Source organism: Chiloscyllium punctatum, chromosome 11 (assembly GCF_047496795.1).
Source record: "Chiloscyllium punctatum isolate Juve2018m chromosome 11, sChiPun1.3, whole genome shotgun sequence".
Classification (NCBI taxonomy): domain Eukaryota; kingdom Metazoa; phylum Chordata; class Chondrichthyes; order Orectolobiformes; family Hemiscylliidae; genus Chiloscyllium; species Chiloscyllium punctatum.
In genome coordinates this window covers 73,906,914-73,923,488 of record NC_092749.1, presented here as the reverse complement: position 1 = coordinate 73,923,488, position 16,575 = coordinate 73,906,914, and the positions used below count along the sequence as shown (strand labels likewise).

Here is a 16,575-nt window from a genome sequence, read left to right as displayed (position 1 = left end):
AAATGCCTGGCTTATATTTAGGCAGTCAGAGGAGTCAGAATTGTTAGTGATCTGCCCTCATACCTCCTATCAGGGGGCATAAGAAGGGATTTGATCACAGCGAGAGGAGGGTGAGGAATTCTAATCACTCAGTGTTGACAAGGGGGGGCTGATCATTGTTGATTACCTTTGGGGTGATAAGAGAGTGATGTTCTGTTGGAGTGAACACTGTTGGAAGCACAATCACTTAAACTAAGGAGCAGAGTAACCACTTTCAGTACAGCAAGGAAGAAATGTGGAGTTAGGTCCCAATGCAAGAAAGGGTGTGGAGTGGTAATCCAACAGGAGTGCGTAAGACAATACATTCTTGCTGTGCCCTCAAAAAATTAAATATTTAATGGAGATTTCATAATATTTATCCTTTATGCTAGCTTACCTCTTTCCAAAACTTTCTGGGCCTTTCTGTGGTTTGCACAAAAGCCACTGTAGAGTTTGAAGTGGTCAGCATAATAGAGGAATGAACCTCCCAGGGAAAACAAGAGTTTCTGAAACATACACATCAAATGATTGCAATGCTAAGTGAACACAGCCTTGACACTTGGTGAGCTAAAGCCCTGAAGCTACATCTGTAGTGATAATTCTGTAAAGCACGACACTCAAATACATCAGAGAGGTTGTGAGCTGCAAAAGTTTAAATTGCAGTCCTAATGTGCGATAAAGAATAAAGCAGCTTTAATCAATGGGCTGAACACTTGTTTTCTGTGTATATTTGGTCAGCATCAGTTCAGACACAAATGCACCATTCACAACAGCAACAAAACTGGGAGAGACCACAAGAATGGTTGATGGGAAACTGCATCATCAAGCTCTCCGGAAGGTGCTGACTGTTGTGGTCCACTGATGTCATGATTCACTGGGACTTTAAGTGACTCCAGTTTATTATGCACATAGACAGGAAATGTTGACAGACTATTTTACGTGAATATCAATCCTGATTACTATCCAGTGACCCCCCACTTTAAACTACCTTTGCTGAATATTCAGAAGAGATCAAGGAAAAAGCTTGGTGATAACGTTTGTGTATTAACAAATGCTTAGTGGCTTGATGATGAGTCAAAAAACTTACATACATATTAAAAGCAGAGAAACTGTGTTAACTTCACTTTAATTGCTACATTACTTTGTAAACCATTTATTTCCTGTGGCTATTGGTTGATGAACTAATGGTCTGTGGTAATGCAGCGAAGCAAAGTTTTCATCCCAATCTCGTATGATATAAAGTTGGGGAGAACCTTTTAGCCATGACCACTGAATAGGAATCTGATGTATAAATTCAAGGTGCTAATGCCCTACATCTGTGATCAATTCTAAACATTTCAGTCTGACTGGCTTGGAATGGATTTTCCTTTTCTAGTTGGCTACTTAATTTCATATTACATCGTCCAACCTGTACCCAGTAACAAAATGCATATATCATTTAGTAACCAGATGTAAAGCAGTCCCACTGAATAGCACAGAACTTTTTCAGGTTCTAAACATCAACGAAATCAAAATGTATGAACTATAAAATATAAAAAATTCCAACAAGTCTTGTGGAAGTTAAGCATAAACCACAGGAAACTTAAGGTATGAAAATTATCACACTGCTTAGGAAAAACACAAATCTAACAGTATTGCATACATTATGTATTTAGCATCCAACTTGTAAACTGCTCAAAAATATCAGAGCACTCTGAGCAGTTTTGGTTACCTCATTTACGAGGAGAAACTGTTTCATTGGAGGCACCACAGAGAAGATTCACTAGGATGATTCCCAGTATGGAGGGATTGTCTTATAAACAAAGGTTAAAAAGGTTGAGACTGATCACTGGAGTTTAGAAGAACAGGAGGTGATTTCATTAAAACATACAGGATTCTTAAGAGGCTTGACAGGGTAAATGCTGAGAGGATGTTTCCCCTGATGGGAGAGTCTAGGACCAAAAGGCATAGACTCTGACTTTAAGGGTGCCAATTTAAGACTGAGGGGGAGGGGGAGTTTCTTCTCTTAGAGGGAAGTGTGTTTTTGGAACTCCTTACCACAGACAGCTGTTATGGCAGAGTCCTTGCGTATAGTGAAGATTGAGACAGATAGATTCTTGATCAGTAGGGAAATCAAGGGTTATGGGAACAGGGCTGAAAACTGGATGTGAGGATTTTTGGATCAACCATGATCATGTTGAATGACGGAGCAGGCTTGAGGTGTTGAACATACATTCCTGTTCCTATTTCTTATGGTCTGGTTGTGTGTCAGATTTTGTTTGGTAACACTCCACTAAAGCACTTTAAGATGCCAAAAGCACTTGTATATTAATTCAAGTTATTCTATGGAATAACTAAGAGAGGTTCTGTTGCATTCTGATTTGATAGCTCCAACTCGATCATTTAAAGGAACAGACCTTTTCCAGACTGAACACTGTACCTGGGACTGTGCAAACCCCTGAAATTAACTGCACTGAAATCTATCTTCTTATTTACTGAAATATGTCAACTCCCTTCAAATCAGTCCATTGGTATAAGCAATGTGTGGCCAGCTGGAAAAAGGTCTGGCTCTATATTTGGCTGGCTGGAGCATCAATTCAGAGTACAACTGAGCTATTTTAGACCAAACCTTGCACATAATTTTTATCACAATTTGTGCTCAGTTGATGTAAATACTCCTGTAAACAGCAAAGAACCTTGAAACAATTTAAATGCAGATCAGATATTTTAATTCACATCAGCTCAGATATATTAGCTTCGACCTTAAGAATACTGCAGATATTGGATCTGAATTAATCTTAAATTATAACATACACAGAACAACTATCCTAGTTTTTAAATGAATATTAATAGTAGTCACTGTAATTCTATTAGACTGTTATAGCCCACTTACTGAATCCCTGATTCTGCACACTTACTTTAAATTGAGATGGAGTCTCCAGCTTGCTAAAATCAGGTGATAAGGCAACACCATCATCAAGTGTCTGCAGAAACATCTTCTGAAACTGGAGCATTTCTGGCAAACTTCCAAACAATGACTCCATCTGCAAAAACATGGAATTAGAGGATGTCTGGTATTCTATTCAGTGCAGAAATTCATTCCTGTCATCGGTCTACACACTTTGGGTACAGGAAACACAAATCCAAATATGAATGCTTCACCAATGGGTGCAGCAAGAGTTGGTGATATTAAATCAGTCTGATTTGCACATAGTTTCATTAAAAGTTATTTTTGGTTATTATGGAAACTGTTTCTCTTCATTTTTGTCTTTTCTAAGAACTGTTATGAAGACATGGATGCACTGTGCCTTTCAGAAAGTTAAAATCTAGCAGAACTACCTGACAACACCAAATGTTCTCAATAAGGTAATAATGTAACACTTGGTCAAAAGCTAGATTAGCTGAGTTGCCTGGAAATGACTAAACAGATTTAAAAATTAGGACAATCAGTTTAAAATTATACTTCAAAAAATAAACTCCAATCAAGTTTGAATTTAGTATACTGACAACCTTAAAAGCCAATGACACAATCAGTGCTTTGGGGATATAAGAGCAGAGAAAATTGAACAGTTGGGAAGAGAACTGCCATGACATCGGCATGTAGAGACTGCCTGAAAAATAACTCTTTGAAAGGTATCTTTATCGATCAGTAACCTGTAAAGCAGGAATCCCTAAGAAGAAGAGAGGATTTGAAATCTGGCTGGTTTTGAAATTCAAATTTTTTCAGCAAATCTTAATTGGTGTGTTTTATTGGACTAGTATTATAGAAGGGAAGGTAAAAGATAGGTTAGATGAAGGAGTTGTAAATAGTTGTTAGTTAATTATTCTCTGTTATACTTTAAGAAATAAAGTTGTTACTTTTACTTTAATTAGTTCGTAGCCTCTCGAATTTTCACAGATTATTGCATGGGATAAATCTTTTCTGTGTTGCTTGTTTAAGTTAAGCAGGAGGGCTTATCGTGTATCATAACAAATCAAAACTGGAAACTGAAATGAGACAGTTGTTTTGAAACCAGTGTTTGAAAGGGTATAAGTTTTCAAAAGCAAGTAACCTTACACCCACAGCAAGATTCATAACCAATGCTTGAACAAGCAGTAATTGGAGCTTCAATTGCAGATAATTTGAAACTAAGCGATATATAAATGCAGCTTTTCCTGGTAACAAATAGTTTATTGATCTGTGGACTAGTGACCAGTTAAAAATGGCAACTTTTTTGGCAAATAACAACTGGAGATTGGTTCTCAGGTAACTGAACATTTTGGAGCTGAGAATAAGTTAGAGAGAGTATTCCCCAATTCCAGAGTGGGCCATCGTTTTCTGCTGTCAAAACTCACTCAAACTTGAAAAACTTTATATTTGCTGCAATAGTTTTTATAAGCTGTGACTTTTAAGTAATGAGTGAGTGACCTTTTAATAAGAGAACCAGTAATGTCTCATCAATCCATAGAAAGACCACTGAAGCAACACATTAACCAACAAAAAAGGATATATGAAGGTATGTCAGAACAAAGACTACTGAACTATCTATCCCATTTTTGCCCCCTCTGTCCATAACTGATTTTACTGTGTGTGTGCGTGTGTGCGTGCGTGTGCAAGAGGGACTTTATTTGGAGACTATAGTTTTAATTAATAATTATTATAAACCAACAATTTATAACAGGGATTGAACTAGAACTGGAGTCTAATTACTTGTAATAAATAGTGATTTTTTTTAGGTAAAGAAACCTGGTCCATGCTTTCTATCAACATCGGCCTGAAATTAAGATAAACTTGTGCACTTTTAAAATCTTTAACTGTTGTGATGATTCCAGAATAATGGGGTTTGATTTCCAGTATATTACCCCAACGATTTATAACAGACACCTAGTGCGCATAAGAATAGTAAAACGTAAGATAGATGAGGACTTGGAAACATTTGTTATCACGAAAGAAGTGGCGTTGGGCAAGCTAATGGACCTAAAGGTAGAGAAGTTTCCTGGCCCTAATGGAATGCATCCCAGGATGCTAAAAGAGACGGCAAGAGAAATAACAAATGCACTTGTGGTAATTTTCCAAAATTCGCTGGACTCTGCGGCAGTTCCAGCAGATTAGAAAACAACAGATGTGATGCCACTGCTTAAAAAAAGGAGGTAGATGAAAGATTATAGACCAGCTTAGCTAAACTTCTGTAGGGGGAAAATGCTTAAATCTATTATGAAGGAAGAAATAGCAAGGCATTGAGACAGAAACTGTCCTATTGGGCAGATGCAGCATAGGTTCATGAAAGGCAGGTCACATTTAACTAACCTACTGGAATTCTAAGACAACATCAGGAGCATAGTAGAGACAACAGGGACACAGTAGACGTGATATATCTAGATTTCTAAAAGGCATTCAACAAGGTGCTGCACAAAAAACTGCTGCAAAAGATAAAGATGGCATTACAGGTAATGTATGAGCATGGATAGAGAACAGGAAGCAAAGAGTGGGGAATAAATGAGCATTTTCCTGGTTGGCAATCAGTGACGAGTGATGTACCTCAGGAATCAGCATTGGGACTGCAATTATTCACATAGATGATTTAGAGTTGGGGACCACGTACATTCTGCCAAAGTTTGCGGATGACAATAAGGTGAGTGGTACAGCAAAGTTTGCAGAGGACTGTGAAACTTTGCAGAGGGACAATAGATAGTTTAAGTGAGTGGGCAAAGGTCTTGCAGATGGAGTACAATATTATTAACTGTAAAGTCATCCATTTTGGTCGGAACAACAGTAAAAAGGATTATTATTTTGTAATGAAGTGAAAGGCGTGTACTATACCTTTAAGAGAGAGTGAAAGCTGTTGTCAGACAGAGTTTACAGTCTCAAAGTGTAGTGGACAATTGAAAATATTTAACATTTGGCTGCTGTGCTCACAACAGTTCAAACTTAACAAGATTAAATTATGCCCCAGGGTACTAAAACCCAATCAAAGCTGAATTTTATTATTTTGACAACATCGAACCAATGAGACGATCTGATGTTTGGGGTATAAATAAGCCAGTATTTTGAGTGTTATCCAGAGAGACAGCGACAACCTACCAGAGAGAGAGAGAGAGAGAGAGAGAGACACAGAGAGAGAGAGACACAGAGAGAGAGAGACACAGAGAGAGAGAGACACAGAGAGAGAGAGAGAGAGAGAGAGAGACACACACAGAGGGAGAGAGACATTCAAAAGACTATCAAAAGGTATGTTTTGCAGCAAAAAACCAAAAGATGACTCAAGGAGATCTACAGCCAGAGGAAAACAGATGCCAATGATGACAGCCACTGTCTGGTTTGAAAAATTAAGTTGATATAATTTTAAAAGGAGCTTTTACTGGATCAGTATACTGTAATAGAGTTGGAGGTAGATAACAAACCTTTAAGAAAAAGGAAGCTTAGAGTTGTAAATAGTTTTTGCTTAATGTTCACTTTTAGAGTTAAAGAAAAAAATGATATTTTTCTTTAAATAGTGGAATTTGGGGAGTTCTTCGTCGCTTATACTTTAACAGATTATGAGGCCAGGTCAGTTTTCCTGTGTGTTGGTTTAATTAGCAGAAGGGTCCACCACCATGTCGTAACAATTTGAATTGTAAAAACTTGCAGCATGCTGCCGTGCAGAGGGACTTGGGTATCCTTGTGCATGAATCAAAGAAGGTTGGTCAGTAGGTTAAACAGGAAATTAAAGCGGCAAATGGAATTTTGTCTTTCATTGGCAAAGGGATTGAATTTAAAAGCAGGGAAGTTATCTTGCAGCTGTATAGAATGCTGGTGAGGCCACACCTGGAGTATTGTGTACAGTTTTGGTCTCCTTATTCGAGGACAGATATACTGGCACTAGAGGAGGTGCAGAGATCGTTCACAAGGTTAATTCCAGAGTTAAGGCTTACGTGGAGAGACTGAGTAGACTTCAATTATATTCAATGGGATTTAAAAGAATGAGGGGGTCTTATAGAAACATAAAAAATTATGAAGGGAATAGATAAGATAGAAGTCGAGAGCATGTTTCCACTGACAGGTGAAACTAGGACAAGAGGGCGTAGCCTCAAAATTAGGGGGATCAAAGTGAGAAGGAACTTCTTTACCCAGATGGTTGTGAATCTGTGGAATTCCATGCTCAGTGAAGTAGGTGACACTTCCTAATTTAATGCTTTTAAAGCTAAGATAGATAATTCCTTTACTGTTCAAAATTAAGGGTTATGGTAAGAGGGTGGCTAAGTGGAGCTGAGGCCATGATAAAGATCAGCCATTGAAACGTGGAACAGGCCTACTCCTGCTCCTATTTCTTATGTAATAAGGCAACTGCTAAAATGGATGTGCCTAATTGAAGTGCATTTGCACTGAAGATTTTACTTATTTTACCAGTCATCCAGCTGGCTAGCAATGCATTGCTCTGGTTACTTCCATTTCACCATGGAATCAACTCTAAGTAGAATATAAAAGCTTTAATGGCATACAAATTCATCTTTTACAATATCAAAAAACACAGGGCTATTTAAACAAAATGACGCTTTAGGCAAGACTACTTTTTGACTTGTATTGTTTTGGCTTCACACTGTCTGAAGTATTACTGTAACCAGGTGTGAACTCAAACCAAATGACATGAAGCCCCAAAAACTTTCCTAAACATTTTGAACATGTAATTTTGAAAGATCAGATATGATATTTTCACCCCACACTTAAATGGAACCACCGTTCATATCTCTGTAGGGTCAGAACTAGCAACACGACCTTGCCCTACAGGTGCTGTGCTCAAGTAATTTACATTAAAAACAAAATATATCTATATTGCATCTAACATTATGAAGCGTCTCAAAGGTGTTTCGCAATTTATAAATTGCAATCGTCAGGATGTGGGGCAAAAGGATACAGCAGGAGATAGAAAAGGAGTGTAAGAAAGGCAAGGTTACAGTGATCATGGGGGATTTCAATATGCAGGTTGACTGGGAAAATTAGGTTGGCAATGAATTGCAAGAAAAGGTATTTGTGGAATATCTACAAGATGGCTTTTTGGAGCAGTTTGTGATAGAGCCCACAAGGGAACAGAGAGTACTGGATTTAGTGATGTAAAATGAGGCAGACTTGAGAAGGGAACTAAAGGTGAAGGAATCCTTAGGGGCGCAGTGACCATAATATGATATAATTTACTCTACAATTTGAGATGGAGAAGCTGGAATCAGATGGAATAGCATTACAGTTGAATAAAGGTAACAACACAGGCATAAGCTGGCCAGAATTGACTGGGAGAAGAGCCTAGAAGGAAAGACAGTGGAACAACAATGGCAGGGAGCTTTTGGGAGTAATTTGGGAGACAGCAGAAATTCATCCCTAACGAAATGGGAGGACGAGGCAACCATGGCTGACCAGGGAAGTCAGGGACAGCATAAAAGCAAAAGAGAAAACATATAATGCGACAAAAGGCAATGGGAAGCCGGGGACCGGAAAGCCTACAAAGACCAATAGAGGACAAAGAAGAAATAAGGAGGGAGAAGATTAAATAGGAGGGTAAGCTAGCCAGTAACAAAGAAAAAGATGGCAAGACTTTCTTTAGGTATATAAAAGAGGGGCAGAATTGGAATTTGGGCCACTGGAAAATGACCTTGGAAAAGTATTAATGGGGAACAAAGAAATGGTGGAGGAACTGAACAAGTACTTTGCGTCAGTCTTCAAGGTGGAAGACAAATAACATGCCAAAAATTCAAGAAGGTCAGAGGGCAAAGGGAGTATGGTGGCCATCACCAAGGAGAAGACCAGAAAAATTGAATGGCCTGAAGGTGGATAAATCACCTGGACCAGATGGGCTACACCCCAGAATCCGATGGAGAAAGCTGAAGAGATAGTGGAGACGTAAGTGATGATCTTTCAGAAATCATTTGAATCAGGGTGACTGGAAAATTGCTAATGTAGACCCCCCTGTTTAAGAACAAAGTGAGGCAAAAGACGGAAAGTTACAGGCTCTCGGTCTGTGGTAAGATTTTAGAGTCCACTCTGAGGGAAGAGATTTCTGAATATTTGGAAGTATATGGCAAAATACGGCAAAACCAGCATGGTTTCATCAAGGGGTGATCATGCCGGACAAATCTGCTAGAATTCTGTCTAATCTGCCCATTACGTCCTCACAAAGAACAGCCAATGCATATTATCTACTTGGACTTCCAGAAGGCCTTTGATAAGGTGCTGCACAGGAGGCTGTTGAGTGAGATAAGAGCTCATGGTGTTAGAGGCAAGGTACTAGCTTGGCCATCTGGCAGAAAGCAGACAGTGGGGATACAAAGATCTTTTCAGAATGGCAGCCAGCGACTAGAGGTGTTGGCAAGGGTCAGTGTTGGGACCACTTTATATGAAGGAACTGAGGGCATTCTAGCTAAGGTTGGAGATGATACAAAAAGGAAGTATTGAGGAAGTAAGGAAACTGCAGAAGGATTTAGACAGTTTAGAGAGTGGGCAAAAAAGTGACAGATGGAATACAATAGGGAAAGTGTAAGGCCATACACTTTGATAGGAAGAATACAGGCACAGACTATTTTCTAAATAGGGAGAAAATTCAGAAATTGGAAGTGCAAAGGGACTTGGGAGTCCTAGTCCAAGATTCTCAAGATTAAACTTGCAAGTTGAGTTGGTAGTTAGGAAAGCAGATGCAATGTTGGCATTTATTTAAAGAGGACTAGAATATAAAAGTAGAGATGTATTTCTGAGGCTCTATAATGCTCTGTCAGACCACACTTAGAATTCTGAGAGCAATTTTAGGCTCCATATCTTGGGAAGGACGCACTGGCCCTGGAGCAGATCCGGAGTAGGTTCACAATAACCATCCCCCCAGGAATGAAAAGCTTAACAAATGAGGAATGTTTGAGGACTCTCGGTCTATACTCAATAGGGTTTAGAAAGATGAGGGAGGAATTGAACTGAAACTTACAGAAAACTGAATAGCCTGGAAACTGTGGATGTTGAGGAGATATTTCCATTAGCAGCCTTCGAGTAAAGGAAACCTCTTTAGCCAGACAGCAGTGAATCTATAGAATTCATTGCTACAAAAGACTGTGGAAGCCAGGTCATGGAGTATATTTAAGGCAGAGATAGATAAGATTGTCAAGTGATCAAAGGTTAGGAGGAGAATGGGGTTGAGAAACATATCAGCCAAGACAGAATGTTGGAGCAGACTTGATGGGCTGAATGGCCTGATTTCTGCTCCTATGTTTTATGGTCTTATAAATTAAGAATTGACAACAAACTACAGATGGCAATATTATGGCAAATGGTGAAGTTGGGGGGGGGGTTGGAATTCGGCAAAGAATGACCAAGCTTGGGGAAGTTTGCAGCACAACCAACAATACTGGAGTAATTTAAACTCTAGATTACTTAGAGGCTAAACATTTGATGAGTGCAGCTGCACATGGTCAGGAAAGAAAGATCACATCCAGAGTGAGACACAGCCAAATTTGTACAGTCTTTTAAACAGAAGAAATTGAAGTCCAGGATTGGGGGCTCAGCACAAAAGAGCGACATCATAGGAAAACGCAAGTTAATTGATTGGTAATAGCTACTAATTTGACTATTACATGTTACTTTCAGATTGAATGTAAATTGGAAAAACATCTACAGGTTACAAGCTAAAAGACCAATAGGAAATTTTAAAAAGTCAAATTTAGAACTCTGTAAATAAAACAGAGGTACTGGGCCAGGTGAGGTGTTGCATTTGTATGACATGGAAGCTCTGGACCCCACTGCAGTTCATAGTTACCACAACTGTAGCAAGTGTTGGTTGCTTCAGGCACTCTGGCTCAGAGTTGATGAGCTGGAGTCTGAGCATCAAACACTGCAACTCATCAGGGAGGGGCTGTTTCAGGTGGCAGTCACACCTGTTAGATCATCTGCCTGAAATTTGGTCAGTGGTCAGGTACAGGAGTGTGTGATTATGTGTGAAGCAGGTAGAATCTGATTGAAATTTACAGAACACTGAGGGGTCTGGAAGCAGACAAGGAGTGAAGTGACAATCCATTAGAACGGAGATAAGGAGGAATTTCTTCAGGAGGGTGGTGAATCTTTGGAACTCATTTTAAGAGAAGGCTGTGGAGACCAAATCAGTGAGTGTATTCAAGACAGACATACAGTTTCTTGATTGGTAAGGGGATCAAGGGTTATAGAAAGGCAAAAAAAAATGGGATTGAGAAAAAAAAAATCAGCTATGATTGAATGGTGGACCAGACTTGGTGGCCAAATGGCTTATTTCAACTCTTGTATCTTATGGTCATACAGGGTTTCACAGCTGGAGGAGAAGAGCTGGGCAAGGGAAAGTCCATGGGAGGTGAGGGCCTTCAAAACAAGGATCAAAAATGTTAAATTGAGGCATTGCTTGAGCAGGAACCAATGTAAATCAATGAGCACAGGTGTAATGAATGAATGGGGCATAAGACAAGCAGAAATTTGGATGACCTCAAGTTTATACAGAGTAGATTTGGATTCCAACCAGATGAGCCTGAAATTGTCAAGTACATAAAGAGTTTCAGCATCAAATAGTCTAAAGTTGGTGGTAGGTTCAGAAATTTGTGTAGATCTTTGTTTAGAAACTAATTTCAGATCAATTAGCAGGGAGTGTGATGGAGAGCGATTGGAACAAAATTTGTTTTAGGAAACAAAGGCTATGGACTTGGCATCCTAAACCTTAGTTTCAAAACTTAACCCAAACCATCCAGTAATGGATGTTGGATAACCAGTTTGATCAATATCAAAACTTTTTTTTTAAAAAAAGGAGAAGACATAGTTTAGAAACATGAGGAGGCAATCAAGAATGATCATTGGGGAATACCATAAGACATAGGAGCAGAAATTAAGCCATCCAGCCTATCAAGTCTGCTCTGCCATTTAATCATGGCTGATTTCTTATCATTCCCGAAGAAGGGCTCATGCTGGAAACGTCAATTCTCCTGCTCCTCGGATGCTGCCTGAACTGCTGTGCTTTTCCAACAACACATTTTCAGCTCTGATAAGTTTCTTATCCCACTTTTGACCCATAACCCTTGATACGCAAGAACTCAGTCTTAACTAAATTCAATGACCTGGTCTCCACAGCCTTGTGTGGCAATGAATTCCATAGATTCACCACTCTCTGGCTGAAAATATGTTTCTCCTTATCTCCATTCTAAAAGGTCTTCCCTCTGCTCTAAGGCTGCGCCCTCTGGTCCTAGTTTCTCCTACCAACAGAAATATCTTCCCAACATTTACTCTGTCCAGGCCCTTCAGCATTCTGTAAGTTTCAATTAGATCCCCCCTCAACCTTCTAAACTGCATCAAGTATAGACCCAGAGTCCTCAAACATTCTTTGTATGTTAAGCCTTTCATTCCTGGGACCATTCTTGTAAACCTCCTCTGAAACGTTTCAGGGCCAGTACATGCTTTCTGAGATATGGGAGCCAAAACTGTTCACAATACTCCAAATGTGGTTGAACCAGAGTCTTATAGAGCCCCAGAAGTACATCCCTGCTTTTACATTCAAGTCCTCTCAAAAATAAATGCCATCATTGCATTTGATTTCTTAACTATTGCCTCAACTTGCAAGTTTACCTTGAGAGAATCCTGAACTAGAACTCTCAGTCTCTTTGCATTTCAGACTTATGGATTTTCTCCCCATTTAGAAATAAGTCCATGCCTCTATTTTTCCTACCAAAGTGCATGAATTTCCCACATTGTATTCCAGCTGTCATTTCTTTGCCCACTCTCCTAACCTGACCAAATGCTTCTGCAGTCTCGCCGCATCCTCAATGCTATCTGTCCCTCTACCTATCTTTGTATTGTCTGCAAACTTAGCCAGAATGCCTTCTACTCCTTCATCTAGATTATTAATGTATAAAGGGAAAAGTTGTGGTCCCAAAACGGAGACTTGCAGAACACTACTTGTCACTGCCATCCTGAGAAGGACCCTTTTATCCCCTCTCTCTGTTTTCTGCCAGACAGCCAGGCTTCTATCCATGCTAGCATCTTGCCTCTGATACCAGGGGACCTTATCTTACTTAGTAGCCTTCTGTGTGCTACCTTCTCAAAAACCTTCTTAAAGTGCAGGTAGATAACATCCATTGGCTTTTCTTGGTCTGACCTGCTTATTATTTCCTCAAAGAATTCTAGCAGATTTGTCAGGCATGACCTGCCCTTGATGAAAGCTTGCTGGCTTTGCTCTATTTTACTATACACTTGCACAAATTCAGAAATCTCAGCCTTCACAATGGATTCCAGGATCTTACCCATGAGAAGGGTTAGGCTAATTGGTCTGCAATTTTCCGTGTTTTGCCTTATTCCCTTTTTAAAATAGGGGTAACTCATTAGCAATTTTCCAGTCCTGCGGGGCCCTCCCTGATATAGTGATTCCTGAAAAAATCATCACTGATGCCTCCATACTCTCTTGAGCTATCTCCCTTAGAACTCTGGGTTATAGTCCATCTGGTTCAGGCAATTCAGTTTTTCTAGCATCTTCACCTTTTTGATGGCCACTATACTCACTTTTGAATTTTTGGGATATTACTAGTGTTTCCACAGTCAAGTCCGTCACAATATAATTATTCAATTCCTCAGCTATTTCCTGGTTCCCCACTACTATCTCTCCAGTGTCATTTTCCAGCAGCCCAATGTCTACTTTTGCCTCTCATTTGCCCTTTATAGATCTAAAGAAACTCTTTTACAGTCTTCCTTTATATTACTGGCTAGCTTACTCTCATATTTAATCTTCTCCCCCATTTTTTCACTGCTCTCTGTTGGTCTTTGTAAACTTCCCAATTCTGTGGTTTCCCATTGTCCTTCACCACATTATATGCTTTCTCTTTTGCTTTAATGCTATTCCCGATTTCCCTAGTCAGCCATGGTTGCCTCATCCTCCCTGCACAATGCTTTTTTTTCCTCATGGTGAATCTCTGCTGTGTATCCTGAATTACTTTGAGGTACTCCTTCCATTGCTGTTCCATTGTCTTTCCTGCTAGGTGCATCTCCCAGTCAATTCTACCCAGGTCCACCTTCATGCCTCTGTACTTGCTTTTATTCTGCTGTAATACATCACCTCTGATTCTAATCTTCTCTCTCTCAAATTGCAGAGTAAATTCAATCATGTTATAGTCACTGCCTCCGAAGGGTTCCTTCACTTTAAGCTCCCTTATCATGTCTGCCTCATTGCACAGCATTAAATCCAGTATTGCCTGTTCCCTACTGGGCCCCACCACAAGCTGCTCCAAAAAGCCATCGCCTAGACATTCCACAAATTCCTTTTCTTGCAATCCACTACCAACCTGATTTTCCCAGTCCACCTGCATATTGAAATCCTCCATGATCACTGCAACTTTGCCTTTCCTACATACCTTTTCTAACTTCTGGTGATTCTTGCTCCTCAGCTCCTGAATACTACTGGAGGCCTGTACATAACTCCAACTATGGTTTTTTTTTACCTTTGCAGTTCCTCAATTCTACCCAAACAGATTCTACATTATTTGACTCTACTTTATTTCTTTCTATTGATTTAGTTTATTTTTTTAGCAGTAAGGCAACTCCACCCCCTCTGCCCACCTGCCTATCTTTTCAGCAGGATGTATATCTTGAATATTCAGCTCCCAATCCTGATCCCTTTGCAGCCATTTTCCGTGATGCCCACCACATCATGCCGACCAATTTCAATCTGTGTCACAAGCTCATTTTTTTTTTGAGCGTTTGATATGATCTATTTTGGTACTATTTAGAATCCTTACTTCAAGAATTTAACCATGCAATTCCAAATAAAAGGGCATGGATTTGGAAAACAATGTGTTTCAGACTTGACAGAAAATGGTAGTTACAGATGGTGGCCAGTGAGAAAGATGGAGTCAAGGGGTAATAATGGCAGATGTGAAGCAGAATAATAGGACGCGAGGAGAAAGAAATGTTCGCATAAACTAACGGTTGTCGTGAAAATGATAGGCAAAGGCCTTAAACACAAGTGTTCTGAACATAAACATTCTAACATCATACCTCATCCTGTGTTAAGAAAGTCTGATTTTGTAGGGGATCCAGGTATACTTCAAACAGACAATTCAGATCCTATAAAAGATACAACCATAAATCATCCAAAAATTATGAAACCTTCATTCATCTCAAAACATTTTAAGTACTTTTGTATTATGTTCAAGCATTCTACCATTACTGAGTACTTCACTTCATCAATCCTTTTAAACATCTGAACACCCTCTGGGATTATTTTATCTACCGTTCGTTCCTAAACTTGAAAATTCACAGTTTCTTTCGAAGACATCAGCAATTAAGCATTTCCTCAGTTGATGATTCTTGAAAATCTAAAAGAATTCTATAAAATAGATCCACAACAAGCAATTAATTGCAACTAAAAACAAAATTAAGCTGGCTTTAATGTAATTCAATCATTGAAACCTTGAAATTTTCAAAGGCATTATCATCTGATCTGCATCCTAAAATATATATGCTTGAAGGATACTGGAGTTCAGTAAAGGGGACAAAAGTCTATGTCCTCTAAATGTGATGATCTTATGTCAGATATGATTAGACAGTATTAATCACATTTCTCAGGAGCATGGGTCTCCCCACACAGCAGTATCCCTAATTGATGATCTTTCTCAAAGGCAGTACAGGATGATCAGTGTAGGATATGGTACAAGGATGATATTGATATAGCTGTTGCACTCAAATGAAGTTTGAAGCAAGGCATATTGTTAGGATATGGTAGAAGAGGCTTTATTTGCATTTCCCTGCACTAAGTATGGTGACCCTGAAATAGTTCCTTTCTCAAACATCCTTGGCTTAGGTATGCAGCAAAAGAAAAGAAATGACAACACGAAATTATCAAAACAGCCATTCAACTTCATAAAGGGAAAACAATATGAGAGTAAGCTTGTGGGAAACAGTCAGACTGTAAAAGTTTTTATAGGTATATAAAGAGAAATAAAATTGGTGAAGACAAATTATGGTCCTTTCCAGTCAGAACAGGGAATTTATAGTGGGCAACAAAGAAATGCCTGAACCTTTGGTTCTTTGTTCACAAAAGGGGGACATAAATAACAGAATAAATGTTGAGAAATGCCAATTTAGTGAGAAAAGAACTGAAGGAAATCAGTATTAGTAGGTACATAGTTTTGGGAAAATTGATGGGATTGAAAGCAGATAAATCTCCAAAACCTGATCAACTAATCTCAGAGTACTTAGGAAGTGGACCTAGAAATAGAGAATGCATTGGTGGCTATCTACAAAGATTCTATAGAATCTGGAACAATTCCTACAGATTAGAGGGTAGCTAATGTAACCCCTCTATTTAAAAAGGGAGGGAGAAAACAAAACAATAATTATAGACCAGATGTTAGCACTGGGGGAGAATGCCAAAATCCATCTCAAATTATTTAATAGCTGAGCACTTAGAAAACAGTGCCAGTGTCAGCATGGAGTTACAAAAGGAAACTTATGCTTAACAAGTCTGCTGAAATTAGAAGATGTAACTCGCAATGTTGGTAAGGAGGAACGAGTGAATCTCTTTTATTTGGAATTTCAGAAGACTTTCAACAGTCCCATTCAAGAGATTAGCATGTTAAATTAAAGCACATGGG

At 39.1% G+C, this 16,575-nt stretch overlaps 1 protein-coding gene across 1 annotated transcript in view; it reads right to left on the bottom strand.

The window, feature by feature from the left end:
- The window catches only part of tiam2b (TIAM Rac1 associated GEF 2b), a 380,474-nt gene that overhangs the window by 26,910 nt on the left and 336,989 nt on the right, over nt 1-16,575 (bottom strand). The window contains 3 exon segments of the mRNA XM_072581048.1: nt 416-524; nt 2,916-3,041; nt 14,978-15,046. Of these exon segments, the coding sequence (XP_072437149.1) occupies nt 416-524; nt 2,916-3,041; nt 14,978-15,046 (304 nt within the window).